The following is a 22,655-nucleotide window of genomic DNA, read 5'->3' as shown; positions in this document are numbered from 1 at the left end:
CATGCACTCATGGTTCAAAACTCTGCAACAATGGTATTTGGAGATTTACAACTGGATTAACAAATGCTACTAATAAATAATCAAGAAAAATGCAAAGGAAAAGCAAAATAAAGTAGTATCAAATATACAACTTTGTCAATTACTTCCACACCGTAGCTTTAAATACACCAGTTTATCAAACAAAACGAGGAAAAGCAGCAATTTTGGACTAACACAACACTCAAGATTCTCCCGCCATGGGAAGTTAACCTGATATTTTCTAATACCCAAAACCTTGGTTAGAAAATTATTACAGTTTTCTATGTGTTTATTTAACAGCAAAGGCCCTGAGCTGATGGCTGACTAGGAATTGAGCATCAAAAGGTGAGGAGGCTTGGCCGTGGGGCAGACTGTGGAGGATTGGTGAGCATGTGAACAACTTCTCTCATGGTGGGCCTAGCAGAGCTCTCATCCTCAACGCACATCAAAGCAACCTTGAACAGATGGATGACACCAGTCAACGGATACTCAGTTAGCCTGGGATCCACAATTGCCAACACTGAAGCAGGATCGGACGGCTGAGGGAGTTCTGACGTGGTTTTCCTGACCCACCTCACAATGTCCACCCCATCTCCAAATTCCCCTACAGGTTTTCTTCCTGCTATCAGCTCCAGCATCACAACACCAAAACTGTACACATCGCTTTTTTCATCAACCTTCAGTGTGTAGGCGTATTCTGTTGTACATCACAACAACCAGAGAGAATTAATTTAAGAAAGACATATTTTAATGGCCAAAAACTTTTGAATTTCAAATTCTTCAATTGAATTGAGATTAATGTTGATTAAGCAGCTTTTTCCGGACATTATAGAGATAAAAATCTTTTCGTCACTATGCATGCCTGATCGGGCCTCCAGAAGGGCCTGGACAAAGTTATTAGAAATATATTATCAAAGCCCATGATTGCTGGCAGGCAAACCCATACTGGCTTCTAATCTATGTCGATGATAGTTACCCCATAATTCATCAAACCAGCCCCAAGTCCCTAGTGCTGCCCCTTAAGTAGGCCCAAAAGTCCCATATTTGAAACAAGAAATCGGACAACATAATGCACATTTCAACACAAATAAAGATAGCTCAATTCAAACTTCAGAGTCACGCTGTTACTGAAATTGTAATAATGAAGAATACGAAATTTATCATCATGGCACCCAACAAGAAAAGTAAATAAAGTCTGGGTCACAAACCTGGAGCGATGTAGCCGTAGGAACCAGCAATGGAGGACATGCACTCGGATGCACCAGCATCCTGCAAAAACTTAGCCAGCCCAAAATCAGCTACATGAGCTTCATAATCTTCATCAAGCAATATATTATTCGACTTCACATCCCTATGAATAATTAGAGGCGAGCAATCATGGTGAAGATAGCACAGTCCCTTGGCAGCTTCCATGGCAATCCTATACCTCCTCTCCCATTGCAAATGTGCACCCTTTGACCCATGCAACATTTCTCCTAAGCTCCCATTAGGCATATACTCATATAACAACAGATTCGTGTCCTTATTCGACACGTAACCCAACAGTCTCACAATGTTCCGGTGCCTAATTCGACCAAGAGTTTGAATCTCCGCCGAGAACCCATGATCGCTTCTTCCAGTTCCACGACCCACCAATCTTTTAATTGCCACATCAAGGCCATGCGGCATGGAACCGCGGTAGACAATCCCAGCTCCACCTTTCCCTATAATATTCTCTTCATTCAAGCACTCTAGCACGTCCTCAGCTTTGAAATCTAACCTTTGGAAAGCAGTAAGCTTCCAGGCTCGTGATTTTTGAAGCCTCTTCTTTCTCATTCTGTAAACCGTTACAATTATCAATAACAAAGCTGTGATTAACGTGATGATTGTGATTATGAGCTTTGAAGCAGTGAAAGACGTTGCGTGGCCATGACCTGAACCTTTAGCTTTGTTTATCAAAGCTGGACAAGTAACGTGGCGCGGTGGACAGAGGTTGGGGTTTCCAGTAAACGAGCTGTCGTTGAAGACTAAAAATTGACCACCACTGGGGATTCTGCCAACAAAATTATTATACGAGAGATCAAGAGTTGTGAGACTTATCATGAACCGGATTTCAGCAGGGATTTCACCAGTTAGCTGGTTTCTTGAAAAATTGAGAATGCTTAAATCTTTCAGCTTGTCAATGCCTTTTGGAATTTCACCAGTGAGACTGTTCTGACTGAAATCAATTGAAGTAAGAGAAGTACAGCGAGAGATCGAAGGAGGAGTTTCACCAGTAATATTGTTGTCGCTGATGTTTATCTTTGAAAGTGACTTGATATTAAAGATCTCCTCAGGAATTTCACCTGAAAAATTGTTCATTTCAAGAGACAAAACTTGTAAAGCACGCAAATTGCCGATTGCTGGAGGAATTTTACCCGTGATCCCATTTTTTGAAACTTTTAACATGCCAAGCGAAGCACCTGACATCTGGGATGGAAGTTCACCGGAGAAGAAATTCTCGTCTAACTCGATAATACTCAGTAATGGCAAGTTGAAAATTCCAGGTGGAATTGTTCCGTTGAGAAGGTTTTTCATGATACGAATCTTGGTTAGAGACTTGCAGTTGCCGAGTTCTTCAGGAAGTGGACCAAAGAAGAAATTTTCCATCAGAATCAACGTCTCCAACCTTCCCCCCTTGCATAAATCACGTGGAATCAATCCAGTGAGATGATTCGAAGCAACATCGAGCTTAAAAAGCTTCCCGTTGCGGCCAAGATTCTCCGGTAATTCATGCGTGAAGTTGTTTTCCCACACTTGAAGCACTTCGAGATGAGGAAAATCACCTAAGAATGATGGGATTGGACCGTAGAGATTATTTTTGAACAAATTGATAAGTGTAATGTTTTGCAATGCATGGAAACTCTCCGGTATCTCCCCAGTTAGTTCATTTATGGAAATATCAAGCGACTTCAAGCTGACCAAACCAGAGAGTTGGGAAGGAATACGGCCCGTTAGACGGTTCACTTGAAGAAACAACGAGTGCAAGTGTTTCAAATTGCTCAAACTCCCAGGAATCTCACCGGTTAGATTACAGCTTGCCATGTCGAGAAGTTCGAGTTGACTTAATGACCCAAACTCAGGTGGAATTCCTCCATCATAGGCGTTGAAGTATCCAATTAACAAGTGTTTCAGGTTTTTTAAACGAGCCAGAAATGCAGGGCTTTTCCCCGTTAAACCGATGCCGTTTAGACCCAAGTATTCCAAGCTCTGGATGTCTGAGTACTTCTCCGGTATCTCTCCCGTGAAATAGTTGCCACCGAAAGATAGATGCTTTAGATTTTTCAGGTTCACGACCTCAATGGGAAGAAGATCCGTGAAGTTATTGTTATAAGCATCAAGAATCTCAAGCTGAGTCATACCTGTAAGGATTTCTCCAGGGAAACTGCCTTTGAAAACATTGTTGGAGATGTTGAATATCTTGAGAGAAGTCAATTTCCCAATCTCCACCGGAATCTTCCCTGTAAGATTAACAGTGGAAATAGTAAGGTTCACGAGCTTGTTCAGAAGCCCTATTTCCGGAGGAATGGTGCCAAAGAGAGGAGTAAACGACACGTTCAGAGCAACAACACGGAAATCCTCATCGCATTTAACACCAGAGAAACGGCAATGTGCAGATGGAGAAGGGGAGAATTCCCAGTCCTCGAGTCCTGAACCTTTGGGTCCAATCATGGAAGATTTGAGCTTCAACAGTACTTCAAGATCACTGTAACCATTGCTGCTGGCAGAGAGTAGTAGAAGAATCAGGGAAATATATAGAAGGTAAGTGTGAAAGCTTCTCATTTCTCCGTTTTGTTCTACTGTTCCTTTCTTTGCTCAGAACAGAAGAGAAGAAATGAATGTAGCGTTAATTCTATGCGGTGCAACTCAACCTTCAGAAGCTACGTTAAGTAGAGTTGTGCAGTGCCTTGTAAAGAGAATCGTAGTCCCCAAGGCCCAAGGTATCAAATTCGGATATGAAATAATAAACAAATTCAGGATCTGAAAAGTCATAGAGATAGAGAGAGAAAGGGAGAGAGTATGGATTGCATGAAATCCGTAACACCCTACAATATAGTATGGCCCCTTGTTCCCACCGTACATCACAAGATTTGACGATGTTAGAACACGGCTAGTTAACGTTCATTTTGCTTTCAGAGTTTTAATGTTTTACTAGTTTTTAAAGCTTGTCAATGTCAGCTCTTCTGTGAGTCAAAAATGAGGTCCCCATGGGAAGACTGAAACGTTAATTTTGACGGAGTTAAAACGATAGATAGTACTATTTCCGTGGGGCTAATAGAAACTGTGAATTCTGATAAGTGTGTTTTGACGGCGTGATCTGGCGGTTTGAAAGACAGGCCCCATTGTAATGCAGCTGTCTTCTGCATTAGTGTCAGGGGCTGAGCCCCGCCAGTTTAAAACAATCAAAATTCACAAGGTTGAGACTCAAGCCTTGATCTGTGTCGTTTCCCTGGCCAAAGTCATGAAAACAGATTCGTTTTATAAGGATTTACTTTGGTAAAAAATCAGTGCACATTTTCAGCTTTTGGGATCATCAAATATCAATGTGGATCCTATGCTTTTGGGAGAACTCATGGAGACCGAGGATGGCTTTGGGGTTATCGGTGGGCCCAAATTAAAGGCTATGTATGTCCTTTCCCGGAGAAAGACCTTTTTCCCCTCTGACTTCCGTTTGGCTGTAAGCTAAAAGTCCACTCTTTTTGTTCTTTTCTCCCATCTGGACCGTCCAGAGTTGGGGACCATAGTCAAAATGCCTAACACAACCTTCTTGCTTAGCTTGCCTGGTTCCCCTCCTCTCCCTTATCCAATGGTGCATGGTACAACTGAAGTAACTGCACCTTCTCCTTTTAACTATCCACGTGATAGATCACCAATGGTGGAAACTCTCGATCATCTCAGTGAAATATTTGTCTTCCTCCTACACATACACGATTTGGTATCAGCGCTATCTATAGTCTATAGTAGATAATCTAAATCTCTTTGTCCCGTGTATGACTGCTTAAGAGCATACATATCTTTTTACATATAAAAAATACACTGATGATAATGATAATAATTTTGCAATGGGAGACTTCAAATGTATTTAGTATTCGATTTTAGGCTATAACTCAACGAGTTAGAGCGTGGACTTTGACAATTGACAGCATCTATTGAAACACTTGCCAAGGTGACTTTTTTTTGGGCTATCTTCATGTTGGGAATAAAAGCAGTTAAATGAAGATATCAAAAAACTTTTTCCCTAGTAGATTACTACTATGTATGAGATCCGCACGAATCGTGGCGAAGAAGACAAGCATTTATTCTCTTTTCCAATATATCAATCCACTATAATTGAAGCATAAATTCATATTCTGTTGCTAAAAAAGAAGGTCGTTAGTGGAGAATTCTATGTTGCAAGAATATTAAGTGAGTGTTTTGGCGAATAAAGATATCCAAACCTATTTGGATATTAAGGGTTTAGATTTGGAACTTTTAAGTAGCTCTCATTCGTGCACTTGGAAAGGAGGAGAGAAATGAAGAATCCATCCGCAAGTAGGGACGGCAATCAAGTCCGTCTCCGACGGGTTTCGGCTCGACCCGATCTTATAGGGTCGGATTTTTTTTTTTTTTTAATTTAAAGTTTCGGATCGGAGTCAGGTCGGGTAAATTTAGATAATAATCGGGGTCGGGTCGGGTTCGTGTATGCCTAAAACCCACCCTACCCGACCTGACATTATTAAAAAATTATTTTTAATTAATTAATTATTTATATATATTTATATAATAATATTTTTAAATATTTATATTTAAAAAATAATATTTTATATTTTAAAAAATAATATTTTATTAATTTCGAATCGGATCAGATCGGATACGATTTACATATTTTCGAATCGAATCGGGATCGAGTATTAAAATAATTCAAATCGAATCAAGATCGAGTTTGATAAGTATAAAATCGGGTCGGATTCGGGGCGAGCAAAATCCGCCCCGAACCCGACCCGATACCATCCCTATCCACAAGTGCCCTTAAATGTATGGAAGATTAGAAGATACAAAAATAGATAATTACCACTTATAGTGCTTCAATGGAGACAATGAACCTCCACAAGTCCACACTTTTTTTTAATAATATATTCATTTTAAAAGTTGCACTGCTGATGGCTTAAACATCGTTTTCTTGTTTAATTTTGATTTTTAATGTTCTATTTCTCAATCATTGTAACTCTCAAGCTTCGTCTTCCAGATGCAATTGAAAAATATGTTGGCATAATCTCCTATTTGACCTTAAAAAAAGTAGGAAAAGAGTTCAGGTTCTCCCAGACTTCGTTGGCATTGGCCTCGTAAAGGACGCTTTTTTCAGAATGTCATAGGCATAGCCAGCCAGTAACTTATGTGCCCAATCCACGGGTTTAATAATGAAGAACATTTGCCAGACGAATTCAGATTTCAGGCTAGTGAGGTGAGAGGGAAAGCTACTGTAAAAGCTATAAAGAAATGTAAAATTATTATTCCTACTTGTTTTAGCAAAGCTAATGGGTTTTTTCTTCACAAGTTTAGAAATTGAGCAGCAATTGATAGATGATAGACTAGACGATATAGCACGGCAGTCATTTCAACAGAGTACAATTCCACAATTGTTCAACGAGACCTGACCAGGCAATGATGTCAAGAACATTTCTCAGCAGCGTTTAATCAATCAAGATAGAGTGCAGAATTGAGCAAAGGTCACATCTGCAGGGTTTCAAACTGGGGATGTCATGTAGCTCACAAAGCCGAGCCTTCTTTTTGTTTAAGCACACTGAAGTTGCCTATTGAGCTGTATTTTCAAAAAAGTTAGAGATACATATCCCGTAGATATAAGAGTGTTAGAACAGGAAGGTGAGATTTGCAAGAAAAGTGATGAAACATAGTGCAATACTATAGTTGCTAGTAACAGTAAACATCTGGACTAATCTCCTTTACAAACTTTCCACTGAATCTCAATTTGAATCCGACCATTCTTCGAGTAAATGAGATGAACTTTTCATTGATTCTTCTGTACTAACAACATCAATTAGTCTTACGGTAACATAACCCAAAGATTCCTGGTATAACTTAAAAAGTGTAACAACATCAAAATCAATCAGCGTTTCTACTCCCCTTCTCTGAAAAAGTGAAGGGACAGAGAGACAAATGGGCACAACTTGAAAGCCCAAAATGACAAATGGAATCTGCAAAATATACGGGACCGTGACAGCAAATGTGTTTTATTGGGTCAAGCTCTAAAGTCTAAATCCATTTCAACAGAGAAAAGCAAACTTGGTGGCTGGTGACCCCAATAAGACCCAACATTTTGCCAATGGTTCTTGGGATTACCTTTTAAAGTCCACCAACAACTTACTGGATTCAAACTCAACACTCAAGCTCTTTCCTTTTTTTTTTGGATTAATTGGATTCGACCATTCTTTTAACAAACCCATATTCGGCTTTTGTTTATTCAAACGTTAGCTGGCCCTTTTGTCATGCATGAGCACCAATTTCATAGCTTTATTTTTTTTATGCCCTCTTGCCTTTTTCTTTACTCCAATTATATTCCATGGTATCCAAGCACATTTCACCTCGACAAAGGATCTCGACGAGATTTTTATCGAGGAAACCAAGATAATTTAAAGGCCGGCCATAATATAAAAGGAGCAAGACACGATCAACCCATGGCTTTTATCAAAATGGTCGGTGCATCTAACCTGATAATCTCACGTCACCACCTAATATTATATGATCTAGTGTGCACTATTTTACTTGAAGGGAAACATTAAAAACACACGCCAAATTGCATATTGTTGTTTAGTTAAAGTTAAGTAAACTTTTCATTAACAAATGATGTGTTTTAGGGATGGACGGGCAATTGTTATGATGCTTTCTTTAAAGCTATTGCCTTTGAGATCTTCCCTTTTGCCAAAGATGCTTTAGAGAGGGTTTCATCATCAACTTTTCCTCTTTATTTCTAATTACCCTGAGACTACGATTATACGAATTCTATTAAAAAAAGATTGGTAATGAACAGAGATTACGTAGAATTTTTTAATTTTTTCTGATATATCAAGCCTAAGGGTGTCTGGAAATGAATATATTTGTCTGTTTCGTATTGAGTCGTCATAGACAAATTTTATATTATAAAAACAAGTTGACTTAGAAAAGAGCTTATAATATGACCTAGTAATGAGTCCAATTAGAAAAGCCTAATTGCGAGAAATTTACAAGAATATAATTCTTGGTATGTTATGAAACTCAAATTATATTTTTAAACAAGACCTTGTCATGTGATCTCCTCAATTATTACTAATGATAAAACTAATTTATAAAGTTGGAATGAAAGTTACCACTTACTACTAATTAATTGTACCATTATTATTGTTATATTATCAAAATCACCTGCAACTTGTCCATAAAACAATATAGCATTTATGGAATGTTTTCATCTCATTGCATTTTGAATTGTATGTAAAATAACAATTTTAGGTCAATTTAATAACTCGTGTATTCATATTATATAAAATATTAATAATTCATATTTTATATAAAAATTATATTTTCAGTTCATGTAATACATTTTTTATTTTTGTTAAAATTTTTTTAATCGTTTTTATATCATATTATCGTATAATACATGTTTTAAATTATCATGTCTAGTTTTAGGACCACATAAAGAAATAAAGAACGATTGAAGGAGGTGGCATGATGACTGTTAGGTGCATGTGAAAGAACGATAGGTAAAACTTGAAACAGAAGCATGAAAACTGAGCTACGAGAACCAGAAGTTTTCAAAATCATTTATTTATATTGCAACTGGTATTAATATTATCAACACCGCCAAATCTCTGCTACGATCCCTGGTTGGCATCAATAAATGATAATGTTGCCGCAGAAAGTTTTGAAACTACTACCATTATTGCTGTTTACAGCTACGTACTGCCGGCCTTAAGTTATTTCCACTGTTAGGCAACCTGCCTTTGAAACCAAACTATACGATACTGGGAATATCGGTTAATTACGTCTCCATTAATTATTGTAGTATCTATCCGGAGCTAAAGATGATTATAATTATCAAAATTTTTGTGATCTTGAATTTGTTTCAAAAATTAAATAAATAAAGTATTGAATTCTTATATTAATATCTATAAAATATTGAAATGTGATTACCAATTATATAATCATTAATTAACCTTATAATTCATCAAAAGGTCTGTCTAATTAGTATTTTTTTAGGCATTAAAAATAAATAATACAATATTCTGCTAATGCTTGGAAATTGTTAAGCATATGGGATATTAATATTATCCAATTGCATTGAAAAAAATGGAACATTATCCAAACATTTTGACTAAAAATAACGTTTGAATTTGTCCCCATTTCCCTTTTCTTTTTATGCCTTTCGTCCTTTAAAACTGAAAATTCCGAAGGTAAGTTTTCAAAAGTGAGATGGGTTAATTGTAGTTAATGGCTGAATTCGATATTCTTGAGAGGAGGCTTAATTTTTCTTTTATTTTCTTTTAATATCTTGCTTTCGGTGTCGAAGACTTTAATTTGTCCCCATTGGAAAACAATATCATGAGTCATTATCGACATTTTCATAAAGATTTACAATGGTGTGCGTATAGCCGTCAGATTAAGTGGGGTCCCAAATAAATATGTTACCAATTTTATAAAGCCCCAACGAATAATTGAATATGATTGGTCCGTATTCTGCACGCTGTTAATACCGTATTGCCACGTTGGATGCCATTTTTATCGAAGGATCTATTTCGTCCTTAAAAATAGCCGAAAACGACGCTTTTAATAATTAAAGGGGTATTATTATTTGTTTGCTGAAATTATAATGTATTATATTGCATGTGAAAAAAAAGTTGAAAGTATTATTATCTTAAATATTAGAGCTTTATTCCTGAACTTGATTTTGTGATAATTATTAGTGAATTTTGACTTAGTCATATCATAAAAATCATTTGAAATCAAATTTATTAATGAAAATTTATTTACTTAAGAAATTTTATTAAATTATTTTATTATTAATTAAATTTTTATGATAATAATTAAATTACATCAAGATTGATAGTAATTTTCATGAAACCAAATCAATGACACAAAACTTAAATCATAAAAAACAGTACATTATCAAAATGTACATTAATGATCCCATCAATTAAGGGGTAATAATGATTCAATTCGGATCAAATTTAATTTATTTATTTTAAATAATATATAATATTATAAAATTTTAAATTTTAATTTAAATTAAAATTTTATCAATTAAATTAAATTTATTAATTTATTTTTATATATTATTTTAATATGATTTTATAGTATACTTAAATAATTTAAAAAAATAATAATTATTTTTATTTTATAAAAATTTAAAATATATGTAAAAACTAATAAAAGTTTATATTTCAATTCAATTTTTTTCGACATTTAACTTTAACATCAAAAATTGTATTCTAATAATATATATATTTAATATATAAATTTAATTCGAATTATATAAAAAAATAATTTAAATTAAATTAAATATTATAATTTTAAATTAATTTTCGAATATTTTTCTCGCCTCATCATCAATACACAACATCACTATTCAATTAAAATCCATAGACATTTACTTTATTCTACTTCAATTTTACATTTTTATCCAAATTAAAATCGAAAAAAAATCTATTAATTCAATCAAAGTAAATATTCAACTTTTCTTTGATAAAAAAATTACTGAAGTTAATATCATCGGATGTAATTAATTTATAAGTTTATTATTAAAAAAATGTAACGTGTCTTCTAAAAATACTTGTTAAGGTTATTACTAATTAAAAATGTGAGATTATTACTAGTTAAAAATGTGTTCTCATATAATGGCACACGTCTCTTTACAATTTTGATTCCTTAACACGATTTTCCATCTTTCGAACGAAAATAATTTTCTAAAGATTTAACAGTGAATTCCAAGGTCATAAAACGTCGTTATACCATTTCTACATCAGATTAGTTGACGTGAAAGACGGTCACGTGCAAGGCACCGACCAATCATGGAAAGAGACATATCAAGAGGAACAATATGGCTGACATGCTGCCACGTGCACGAATTATAGAAGGTTGTGCACTGTATTATTGTAGGACCATTTCTAAATTGTCAAATTGTCATGCTACTGCGTCAAAAAAATAAATATCTAAAAATAAGTAATATTGTGGGTCCCACTAAGTGGGATAATTTTTTTTCCAGTCGCTTTCTAACCAGACCAACCTCGAAGAACCCGAGGGAGTGATCAACGGCTAATATCTCCTCAGCGGCTATTTCAAATTCTTGGATCCGACGGTCAAAATCGAATCGGCGGCTGCCGCCCATCAGTGTCTCCCGGTTCTTGGTCTTAGGGAGATAGCCGGCTGCAACGGTTGTCGGTAAATTAGGAGAATTGGCGACATTTTAATTATAAAAAATATCAAAATAGAAAAAAATTACAGTAAAAAACAAAGTAGCCGTTGCAGACTTGGAGGCTATGGCTTCTATAAAATGACGCACAGAGTTAAGCACTCATGAAAGTTTGATGCGGGAAATAAAAATCCATACCCTCTTAGATTAAAGGGTCTTTCGGATCCGTTTAACAAATAGCATTTCCTTTTTTTCAAAAAAAAATTTGTTTCCATTGAGAAACTCTGTAAAGATTTCCTCTGATAATAGGCTTTCAAGGTTTTGGTTTCTGGCTTTTGATCATATTATTTCAAAGATCATCGCCTCTTTTGTTTGTAGTCTCTTGTTTTTTTATATTGTAAAAGGTTTTTCGTTGTTTTCCAGGATTTTGTTAACAAATCATTTGTCTCTATTTCACGTCTTATGGATGCAATTTTCATGTCATCTTCAGCTGAGAAACCATTTTCTCCATACAAGCAACTCAAGAATAATATTCAAAGGAGAAATAGTAATGGAGCTAATTTTATTTCGAAGCCAAGTGAAAACTTTCCTCCCACAAACATCACCCAAGGACGAGGCCTCTTGTTTGCTCCCCCACCGTCTCTTTCCTTCTCTTATCCTCCTTCAGCTTCTCCTCTCAATCCATTCTATCAAAATCATCAGCAGATGCTTCAGCAACAACGGCAGCAACCACCTCTCCTTCCACTTCCAATCCCTAATAAACCTCTCCATAGCTCTCTCCCTTCTCGAACCCAAAGCCTTTCATCTTCTCCTTCTAACAGGAAAAACAACAGAACCAGAGGCCAATCTCTTACCCCAAAGAGATCAAAATCAAAACAACTCACTGACAAAGTAGAAGCTGAGCCAAAGAAAAATCAGTTGAAGACAACAGAAGCAACAAAAACACAAGCCACAACTAAGCCCTTTGTCATGGCATCAGCTAACCCGTTAGGACCCGACCCGAATGATCTCCCCAAGGTCATAACATCATCGTACCTAGCAACAGGTAACGTTGTGAAAGATTTGGAGAAGTTTTCAGGTTCTATCTTTACACTCTCTCCACCACCTAGCAGCTTGCCTTTGCCTAAGTTTTCGCTTAGACCAAAGCTTAGTTGCAACGCTGAAGCTGCTGGAGTCGATGCTGGAGCCACGGACAATCTCCGACGACTCCTACGTCTCCCTTGAATAAACGAAGGTTTGTCTTCGTTTTGGTTCCTGGTGTTCCATATAAGTAAATAAAGGCCTTACTAATTAAGGGTACGTTTTCCTTAATCAAGTAGTAACTTCTATTTTTCCTTTTTCCCGTTTTTCTCCTTAATTTTCTTATGTGATGGGAAATATTGTGATCACCTTTTATTTTTTTGAATTGAGGTGCACAAAAGGAAAAAAAAAAAAAGAGAAAAAAGAGAAAGGAGAAGACAGGGTGCTTTGGATCAAGAGATTCTTGATCTTTTTTTTTTTTTCTTCGTTTGTACCAATTATATATTGTAATTTAGATCCGGATCCTCGTATTGTGATCACCACCTTGTTTTAGAATTGGGGTGAACATTAAGTCTGTAAGGCTTTGCCACTTTCTTTTGTTTGATAAATTTAAGGCTGTTTTTGAACAGAAGATTGCCTCTTGATCTTCTTCTTTCTAAAAATTTGTTTTTATGGTGTAAATCCATATACCCTTGCCTTTTCTGTGGCACAGATGATATCTACAATGCTTGAGCAATTGCATGATTCTATTTTCATTGTCCATAGAAGGATGAAAACAAGAAAAAATTTTCTTGCTGGAGAAAGTTAACAAAGCAGGAAAATACGACAAAAAAATCACGAAGCTAATAAAGCAAAACTAATTACTATAAACATTCCACTGTATGTTTATAAGCCCCAATCATGTAAGATACATTTTACAAGAAAATTTGAATCTGATGCAGCAATAACTCCTCTCATCCTCTGAATCAGTCTCCCGTAGCAAGCTATTCATTATTTATATAATAAAGAATACCTACTGTGATGCTGTCTATGAGATTCATATCGACATAGCCTATTGATTAAAAAACTGTTCATGTACAGCTCCCCTCTTCCCCGTTTGAATAAGACTGTTCATTTTCAAAGCCACTTCCCCTCCTAAATAATGAAAGCAGATTTATGTAATCTATTTTCGAAACTAAATTACCAAAGTTCAAGGCATATCTCAGCAGTAATGGTGTAACCTATTTCGCTGCCCAAAATCCCTGAAAGATATTGGTAACAATTTAGTAAACGATCAAGAAGATAAAACAATAGCAAATCAACTGGGTACCTTTTGCACTTGGTTTACTTGCCCAATGGGCATTCAACATACTTGGTCCATACCAAATGAACTCCCGTGCATGAGAATATGCCATAAATATTTCCTTCAATAAACTGTCAAATGGGGCGTTTTATACAGATCAAAGATAGCGAAAAGATGAATTATCTCCTAAAGAAACTGTCGACATGAGCATTTTATAAGATCAGAGAAAACTGAAATGATTTAATAATAAAAAAAAAAAAACAAGTTTTTTGAAGCACAATGGAACCATTAAAAACCTCAACAAAAGGTTCTGCGTGGGACTAATCAAGTAGGCCCATGTTGAATTCCTGATTTCATAAAGGCTCAACTGTAGGCCCAAACAATACTTTCCAGTTTGGACCCAGGCTCCTCCAAAGAACCTAGTGTTTTATTAGCTCCAAATATATATATTTTTATTTTTAATTTATCTTTAACTTCAGTTTTTATTTATTTAATTTACTTAAAAAATATATTATTAATTTAAATTCTTTCGAACCTATAACATTTTAGAATTGCCATACTTGAATTCAAACTTTGATGATTATTGATCCCAAATTCTTAAATTAAAATTTATGATAAAAAAATTAAAAAAAATAACTAAATTGATGACCGTACTATAGAATAATTAAAATGATTAAATGTAAGATAATTTTTCATTGAAAAATTAGGAAGTTTGTAATCAGTCAATGTGCTATTGAGAGAGGCCTATCTCAGTTAGCCATAGAAAATAAAATTTTCTACTGAACTTGAATCCACTAATTTTCAAAAGTATCTAAGAAGTGAATTCAAATTATGTGCGCAAAAGTGGACTGCTAAATTTGAAATTGAAAACAGGCAGGTATACCAACTCTTTAAAAACAAAAGTATTGGTTCTTTATGTTTTTTTTTTTGTTGTATAACTATCTAGTATCTACTTTATTCTAACTTTTTCTTTTTAATTTTTCAATTGATGACACGTAAGTACAAAATTGGAATGGTACACTATTTATATGCATTATTTGATCCATCTAAATTAACTAATGATCGGTCCTAATTTTGTTTCTTATATGACGGTAAAAGAGAAAATGAAAGGAGAGCCTTTGGCTTTTCTTTGTTGTTTTCTTCTTCTTGGTAATAGTAATTTAGTATCTTATTAAAAGGTCAAATGGAAATAATATATTTGTACATCATTTGTGGCAAGAAAAAAAATTGTTTTTGGCAAATAAAATTTGTTATATGTAAGGATGTTTATTTGGTTGATTTGATTAATTTTGAATTAAATTAATTAAATTAAATTATTTTATTTTTGTTAATTAAATTGAATTTATAAATTTTAAAAATTAATTATTCGAATTTAATTTGATTAGTTTAATTAATTTTTATGATTAATCAAATAATAAATATATTTAAATTAAATTAAATTTTAAATTTTTATATTTTAATTAAATTAAATAAATTTATCAAATAAAATATTTAAATATCAAAATATTATATTAAAATTTTTAATAATTTATGAAATAAAATAATTAATTTCATGTATTTTTTATTTTTTATTAAAATTATATTATATTTCGATTAAAATTTTAATTAATTCAATTAATTTGATTTTTGAACTTAATTAATAAAAAATTAAAAATTTTTAAAAATTATTTTATTGATCGATTAAAATTAATTTGATAATAAATTAATTTATCAAATTAAAATTGATTTAATTAATTAATTCAATTAAAATTAAATTATTAACGCCTTTAATTACATAAAGCATTTTTATATTTTGAGAAAAAAAAGTAAAAAATAAAAAAAATGATATTTTTTAATATGTCGTAAATGATGATAAGGGGTTTCTTTTTCTGGCCAAAAAAAAAAATGATGATAAGGAGTTGTTATAGAGGCTTAGCTGGCAGGACGCTGGCTAGGTCAGCTTTCGCTTCAACGGCATTTGTATCGTGATTTCTCATTTCTGATTTTTCTCTTTCTTTTGCTCTTCAACTGTTCCCCCCACTTCCATCTCCTCTCATTTTGCCATTTTTTCCCCTCTTCTTTCTCTCTCTTTTCACTTGCTTCGACTCGCCAATCAATCTGCTCCTTAGGGTTTGCCTCGCGAAGACAAACGATGAAGCCTGTGGATCTCATTCTTTGTTTAACAACAACCACCACAGCGTGAAGCAAATCTGAGAAATAAGGGCCGAGAACCCCCGAGATTCTTGGAAAAAGAATTTCTCAAGATTTGGAGGAAGCAGAAAAGCAGGCTATCGGCGATTAGGTATTGTGGTTTACTTTTAATTCGTACGGCGGCGAAGGAAAATGAGCGCCTCGAGATTCATAAAGTGCGTCACCGTCGGCGATGGCGCTGTCGGCAAGACCTGCCTGCTGATTTCCTACACCAGCAATACTTTCCCTACGGTTAGGCTTTTTACGCTGTCCTCTTTTCTGAATTTTCGGATCTTTGTTGCACGATCGTATGACTTAATAGCATTTTTTAAAAAAATTGTCCGATTGGTTCTCAGATAGGTAAACAAAATCATAATATAAGCTGAATATTTATATAATTTTTTCCGATAAAATGAAATAAAATTTTTAAAATTGCTCCGAATTTTTTGTTGTGGTTTTATAAATGCTATCAAGATTAGGGTTAATGCCGTACAACGTAGGCAGATCAGGTGCGGCCCGATCTTTTCGCTGTTAATTGAAACCTTATTCCATCATAATTGAAACCAAGATTGGGGCTTAATGGTCTCTGTGAACTGATTTTCGTTATTGGTAACTTTTTGCTTTTACAATTGTTACGGTAACAGGACTATGTCCCGACTGTTTTCGACAATTTCAGCGCAAATGTTGTCGTGGATGGCAGCACTGTCAACTTAGGTTTATGGGATACTGCTGGTAATTTGGAAATAACTTCTGAAATTCCTCTATTATTAGTAAGTTTGAGTCCTTTCTTGCTTATTTTGTTTTGAAATTGTTGCCTTGGAACAGGTCAGGAGGATTACAATAGATTAAGACCACTGAGCTATCGTGGGGCTGATGTCTTTATTCTTGCATTTTCTCTCATCAGCAAGGCCAGTTATGAAAACATTGCCAAGAAGGTTGAAGCATTGAATATATTCTATTTTTAGATAATATATTCTATTTTTAGATAATATATTCTATTTTTGTGCTGTATGAGATGTCTCTGTAATGTCATGTGAATGCTGATCATGTATTTTCTTTGCTTTCTGTTTCAGTGGATTCCTGAATTAAAGCATTATGCACCTGGTGTTCCGATAATTCTGGTTGGAACTAAGCTTGGTATGATTCTTACTCCCTGGATCATGGTATCCTTATATATGCTTGCAATGGTTGTGTTAGTGAATTGCAGTTGGTTTGATTCTTTAAGTGACTAAGGTTTTTTTTTCTCAAATTAATGGAGTATCCTTTTATACTGATGTTTCTGAAATTCTTTCTATTTCATGAAAAGTTCACATGTTTTCTACTCTTTGTTGATGCAGATCTCCGGGATGATCAGCAATTCTTTGTAGACCATCCTGGTGCAGTGCCCATTTCTACGGCTCAGGTACATATTTACACATTATTAGTTCTTTTTTTTTTTTCAACGAGAATATGTTCCACTTATTTAAAATATTGATCTTGCATTACTTCTTTATGAAGGGAGAGGAGTTAAGGAAACAGATAGGGTCTCCTGCCTACATCGAGTGTAGTTCAAAAACACAGCAGGTTAAATATTCTCTACATATTCTTCATTTCTTTAACCAAAAATTGGTGTTGAAGTCCTTTTTTTTTGGATGGAATCTTGTTACTGCAGAATGTGAAGGCAGTCTTTGATGCAGCCATTAAGGTAGTGCTCCAGCCTCCTAAGAAAAATAAGAAGAAGAAAAAGGCGGCCGGTGGTTGCTCAATATTATGATCAGTGGAAGATTCAAGTCTGACAAAGATGGATCGATCCGCCAGCTTATTGTTGCACGTATCTTTATCACTATCACCTTTTTGTCAATTCAAAGAAGCAGCAAGCCATCATGTATAGCCTCAAGTCTTAACTGACATTCTAGGGATTTCTGTGAAAGCATCGGGTGGTTTGTTTCGTGTTGTACTTGTTGTCATGATCTATAAAATTGATGACAAGCATTCCTTGTTAACATGCACGCCTCTTCAGATTTTCATGTTTAAACTTCACTCATGTATTAACCAGATGTGAGGAATATCCTACCATGAAATAACCGTTTTCTTTCATGATGTTTAAATGTATTGTTGGTGCCATGAATTATAGAATTAATTAAGTTGATGTGCAATTGATTTCTAATATTGATAATTAACCTTGTAAGTTTTACCCCTTCGCATCTGCTAACACACATACCACCAAACGCCCCCTAAGTTTTCTCGGAGCCGTCTATATTATTTTTCGGGTTTTAATACAAATTTTTTGGAGAATTTAAATTTTGTTATTTCACTTGGCTAGCAAAACTATTGGAACGTCTTAAATTTACATAATTTTACATATTGATAATAATGTTTTATTAAGTACTATAAAGTGTTGAATTACGATCTATTGATTTTGACTTTGAATCTTTGTTTTCTGTATGTTCTGAATCATTTTTAATTAAAAAAAAGTATACAAAATTTAATATACTAATAAAGGTAAAGAATTCCGAATTTAGGCGTTTAAAAAAAAAAAGTTAATTAAAAGGGCGCATTGGGTGTGGGAGGGAAAAGAACCCCTGAATAGGCCAAGGCCCACAGTCCCGCTTCGAGGTCCACCTTAGGACCTAGAATTGGGCCCATTGTACCAAAATCTGAAGTTCCATCGACCAGGATGGATAACAATTATTAATCATAAATAAACTATGCAAGGGGCAAAATGTTTAGTCAATGCATTTTCAAGTTTTAAGCCTTTTTAATTTGGTTCATGAACACATGCATTAACCCATGCATCGTCATGAACCCCAACACATCAACTAGACTTGGCTAACATGCCATGAGGCATGAACCACCAAACACCCCCAACCCACCCATACTCAATTCTCGAAATCTTGGTTGCCTTTAATGACTTTCGAGGAGGTTGGTACAACAACATTGGGATAGGAACCTGCTTTGTTGTTACCCATGACTAAAAACTAAAAAGGTCATCTTCACCGCACTTTAAACTTAGCTTTAATTATTATACGATTGAAAATCACGTAATAATCAGTAATAAAATTGGTAATAATGTTTGTTACCCTGTTCGTTAACAAGGTAAACATTTCACATCATGTCTCCTTCCCCATCATACTCACGCCACTTTGATTGATCAACTTCATCATTATATATACTCACTCCCCTGCTAATTAAGAAGATACTTTACGCAACAGAAACATTTCATTTCCTTTGGGATTTGTTCCTCTCACTTTCTCACATTTTAATGCCAATGGTTTTGAGTCCACTTCCACACATATTTTGCCCAACGTGGCTCAAGTCACCGACTCATTGAGAATGACTTGTTTGCCATTTCCCTACTATATTTTCGGCCTATTAAATTTACTTATTAAAAAAAGAAAATGTTGCTACATCAAAATCATGCCAAAAAACTCATAAATAAAAATAATCATTTAAATATCAAATTATATAAATATTTGTATTAATGTTATTTATCAAATATGTTTCAATCATGCTATTTCATATTGATAATTTTTTTAATATTAGTTAAAACTTGCATAAAAAAATTTTGCAAAATTTTATATAATTTGTCGTCAAACATGTATGAAAATCAATGTAATTTTGGTGAAATACCCTTTTCGATATTTGTCAAATATGCATGAAAATCACTTGAAAAAAAAAAAAGAAAAAAAAATTAGACCTTAGGAATTTCGAAACGTAAAGAAAGAGACCTTCACCTTGTCCTATGCGTCAACAAAGCGACGTCATTTCACTAAAAAAAAAAAGCATTGGAGATACAAATATCTAAAAGCAAGTAAGACACGTGTCGTAGTGTAACTGGAAGGAAAAATATGAGGGTGTACGACAAAAACTAGATACTATCCTCTATTTTCCTTCCCACAAGAAACGAGAGTGAAGATAAGCTCAGTCAATATATTTTGCCAAATAATAGTAAATAATATCAGAGACGTAAAAACGACTCCGTTTTTTGTAATTTCAACCCCGTATTTTATTATTCATTGTAAAACCCGAACCCGACATTCCCGAATCGAGTCATTTAACTCGTCAAAATCCTCGCTCTTTCCACCAGATTCTTCATCTTTATCATCATCAGCGCCCCACTCCTCACAGCAAGCTCTTTAATTATTTACTGAGTTGTAAATAAGCATTAGGGTTAGAAGAAGAAGAAGAAGAAGAACAGGGAAATTGTGGGAGGATATGGCGATATCGGATGCGGTGATTGGGAATTTGATGATGATCTACGTGGCAGTGATAGCGGGGATAAAGGCGTATGGTTTAGTATGTGGGCGGAGCTTCAGTAGTGGGTTTGTGCTGATTGTGTCGAGCACCGTGGTGGGTTTCATCTTGGTTGGGACCCTGACGTGGGACGTCACTCGTAAAGCCACGTATGCGATTTCCCGTGATCAACCTGCTTCCGTTCATGTTCACGAGATGTGCAAGGGTGGTATTTGCTGGCACGGCGTGGCTGTTCGTTCGCCTGCTTCTCAGGTCCGGTTCAGACTCCCTCGACAAATCCCATACGGTTCTTTGTAAAAAAGTTGAAAAAAAAGGGAATTTGAGTTTTGAAGCTGTAAGATATAAGGTTTGTTTCTGGTTAAGAAAAAGCCAGAGCTGTTTGGTTTTTTTTTTTTCCCCTTGAATTTTGATTAAGAGGAATAAAACAGTGTATAAAGTTATAAAACAACAAAAGAAATGGAAGATGCTTTATGAATAAATAATTCTTCGTTTTTTTTTTACCAACCAAAGTTTTTTGTGAGTGCTTTTCAAAATGGAAACAGAGGACGAAGGAGGCAAAATTTCCATAACTTAATTTTTTAGTTTGTTGACTTATGTTGTTAGGTTACGGACAAGAAGCAAAGCATTTTTTCAAGGAGGAAGTTAAGGATTCTCTAAAGGGTTATTCAGTTTGTATGTCGGAAGATGTTAGAAGCTATAGAGTTGGGGTTATTCAGGAAATAAGGAATAAGGATACTATGGAAAAACTGTGTTTTGGTTCTAATGTTCATACAAAACAGTTAAAATGGTCTTAGCTATGTGTGTTTATTGTTTTGTCTGTTTATAACAAGTCATGCTTTTCCATGGCAGGTTGATTTTCCTCCTTTTTTTGGTCTTCTGTATGGATATAAATAGCAGTACTTACAAATTTTGCATCTATTCCTTATTTCCAGAGGCCAAGGATGACGATGGATTGGAGGGGAAATCGTTGATAGCTCTCGCTTCGTTTGATGCCAAGGCCAAAATTTAGTGGTAAAAAAGTACAGCAGCTGTGTTTGCCGCCATCTGTTGATTCCTAAAATCCACAGAAACCCCCTTAGCCTAAAGCCCCTAAAGGCCTAAACTAATTAATTCGGCAATTCAGGACTCAAAATAAGAGGTTGCTAGATTGCTGAAAAGAAAAGAAAAGAAAAGAAAGTGCAAAATCTTAGATAGCCAAGTTCCTATTCCTGCTCAGGGTAATTTACGCAATGTAGTTTTGCTGATTTAACCCACTACAGAAGCAACCTGTTTGTTAGTACTTAGTACTACATTTTAAGAAGTCAATCGGATTTTCCTTTTAGAAAAGGAGAAAAAAAAGGTGAAAATGGCCCTGCACCACCCTGGCAGTTAAGATTCCAAAGAAAATTAGCAAATTCTCTCACGTCAGCTTGGCATTAGCGGCCCCCTGACCTGGTCCAAAACAATGCTCGCGCTCATTGGATTAGGCCATGGGGTTGAAATTTAATCCCTGGGTTTTCTTCTATTTCAATATTCTTGTGAAATCGCGATGTATAATTATATAGTACTACTTTCTTGACGATCCTCAACCTAATTTTGGGATAATTAACAAAAAAGTACACTAACTAGTGTAAATGATGAAGCTTTTTGGTAGTTGTGTTTGAGACATGATATTAAATGTTGCATTCATTAAAAGATGTACTATGAATGGAAGATGGTTATGTTGTCCTGACCCTTAAAACAAATTGTTTTTAATGAAAATCCTAAATTAAAGACAAAAATGGCAGGAGGAATTGGCTGAGCTTTGAGATATTAAAATTTGTCAAGATACGTGGATCCCAGGAATAGTCCTGGACTGTATTTATGGTAAATGAAGATGAGATGCTGCCACGGATCATCAATAGAGATGATGGATCATGGAAGCTGGATGCAATCAAAGATTATATACCTGATGCGGCTGCCAAAGCGATTACGGCTATTCCTATCTGTCAAATGGAAGGAAGGATAGAGTGGTATGGCCTAGCACAGAAAATGGTGAATACACAGTAAAGGCTGGCTATCATGTAATAAAAGATTTAGAGGAGGCATAAAAAAAACAGAGGCTCTTCATCATCACATTATAAAGAATGATGGAAATGGAGATAATTTTTGAAGTCGCCTGTTGCAGCAAAAGTCAGGAATTTCCTTGGGAGGGCATGTAGCAATTCTGTTGCAACAGGCTTGAATTTGTGGAAAAGAAAGATAAAGGCAAAGCCCTATTTGCCCTCTATGTAGGAAAAATGAAGAATCTATTGAGCATGCCCGGCTATTATCTGGTTGGTCAGTGGATGTATGGTTTGGATTGAGGGTGAATTACAAGGTGAAAAGAGAACAACTTACATCTTTTGATGAGTGGTTTGGGAGGGTTTGTTGTATGGAAAATCTATCAAAAATTGAGCAGGAAAAGTTGGATGTCCTAGTAGCATATGCTTGTTGGATTATATGGAAGGAGGGATGTGCTGCTATTACACAAAAAAGGAGCCAAATCCAATCCAGACAATCCAAAAGATCGATGGAGCT

The 22,655-nt window shown here is 35.0% G+C and overlaps 4 protein-coding genes across 7 annotated transcripts; 3 read left to right on the top strand and 1 right to left on the bottom strand.

Annotated features, from left to right (window-relative positions):
• Positions 1-56: 56 nt before the first annotated feature.
• Positions 57-3,898, bottom strand: LOC111315285 (receptor protein kinase CLAVATA1-like). Its single transcript, XM_022916895.2, has 2 exons — positions 1,227-3,898; positions 57-715 (listed from the first exon to the last, which is right to left on the bottom strand). Exons 1-2 carry the CDS (start codon positions 3,817-3,819, stop codon positions 357-359), a joined length of 2,952 nt encoding a protein of 983 aa, XP_022772630.1. The 5' UTR covers positions 3,820-3,898; the 3' UTR covers positions 57-356.
• Positions 3,899-11,591: 7,693 nt separating this feature from the next.
• LOC149513003 (uncharacterized) lies at positions 11,592-13,064 on the top strand. Its single transcript, XM_089749481.1, has 2 exons — positions 11,592-11,731; positions 11,837-13,064. Exon 2 carries the CDS (start codon positions 11,876-11,878, stop codon positions 12,635-12,637), a length of 762 nt encoding a protein of 253 aa, XP_089605607.1. The 5' UTR covers positions 11,592-11,731; positions 11,837-11,875; the 3' UTR covers positions 12,638-13,064.
• A 2,571-nt stretch (positions 13,065-15,635) lies between these two features.
• LOC111315292 (rac-like GTP-binding protein 5) lies at positions 15,636-18,019 on the top strand. Its single transcript, XM_022916906.2, has 7 exons — positions 15,636-16,136; positions 16,529-16,616; positions 16,710-16,819; positions 16,958-17,021; positions 17,222-17,286; positions 17,382-17,447; positions 17,536-18,019. The coding sequence occupies exons 1-7, from the start codon at positions 16,038-16,040 to the stop codon at positions 17,635-17,637; spliced, it is 594 nt and encodes a 197-aa protein (XP_022772641.2). The 5' UTR covers positions 15,636-16,037; the 3' UTR covers positions 17,638-18,019.
• A 1,722-nt stretch (positions 18,020-19,741) lies between these two features.
• LOC111315293 (uncharacterized) lies at positions 19,742-21,764 on the top strand. Of its 4 annotated transcripts, none has more exons than XM_022916909.2 (2): positions 19,742-20,369; positions 20,967-21,764. In XM_022916909.2, exons 1-2 carry the CDS (start codon positions 20,079-20,081, stop codon positions 21,009-21,011), a joined length of 336 nt encoding a protein of 111 aa, XP_022772644.1. In that variant the 5' UTR covers positions 19,742-20,078; the 3' UTR covers positions 21,012-21,764. The 4 variants fall into 4 exon arrangements, with proteins under 4 accessions (XP_022772644.1, XP_022772646.1, XP_022772642.1 ...); XM_022916911.2 differs by having other exon boundaries at positions 19,765-20,369; positions 21,050-21,764; XM_022916907.2 differs by having other exon boundaries at positions 19,842-20,463; positions 21,050-21,764.
• The last annotated feature ends 891 nt before the right edge of the window (positions 21,765-22,655 follow it).

This window comes from Durio zibethinus, chromosome 20, assembly GCF_047325235.1.
Source record: "Durio zibethinus cultivar Kanyao isolate XHJ-2024 chromosome 20, ASM4732523v1, whole genome shotgun sequence".
NCBI lineage: Eukaryota > Viridiplantae > Streptophyta > Magnoliopsida > Malvales > Malvaceae > Durio > Durio zibethinus.
This window is presented reverse-complemented; position numbering and strand designations above follow the sequence as displayed.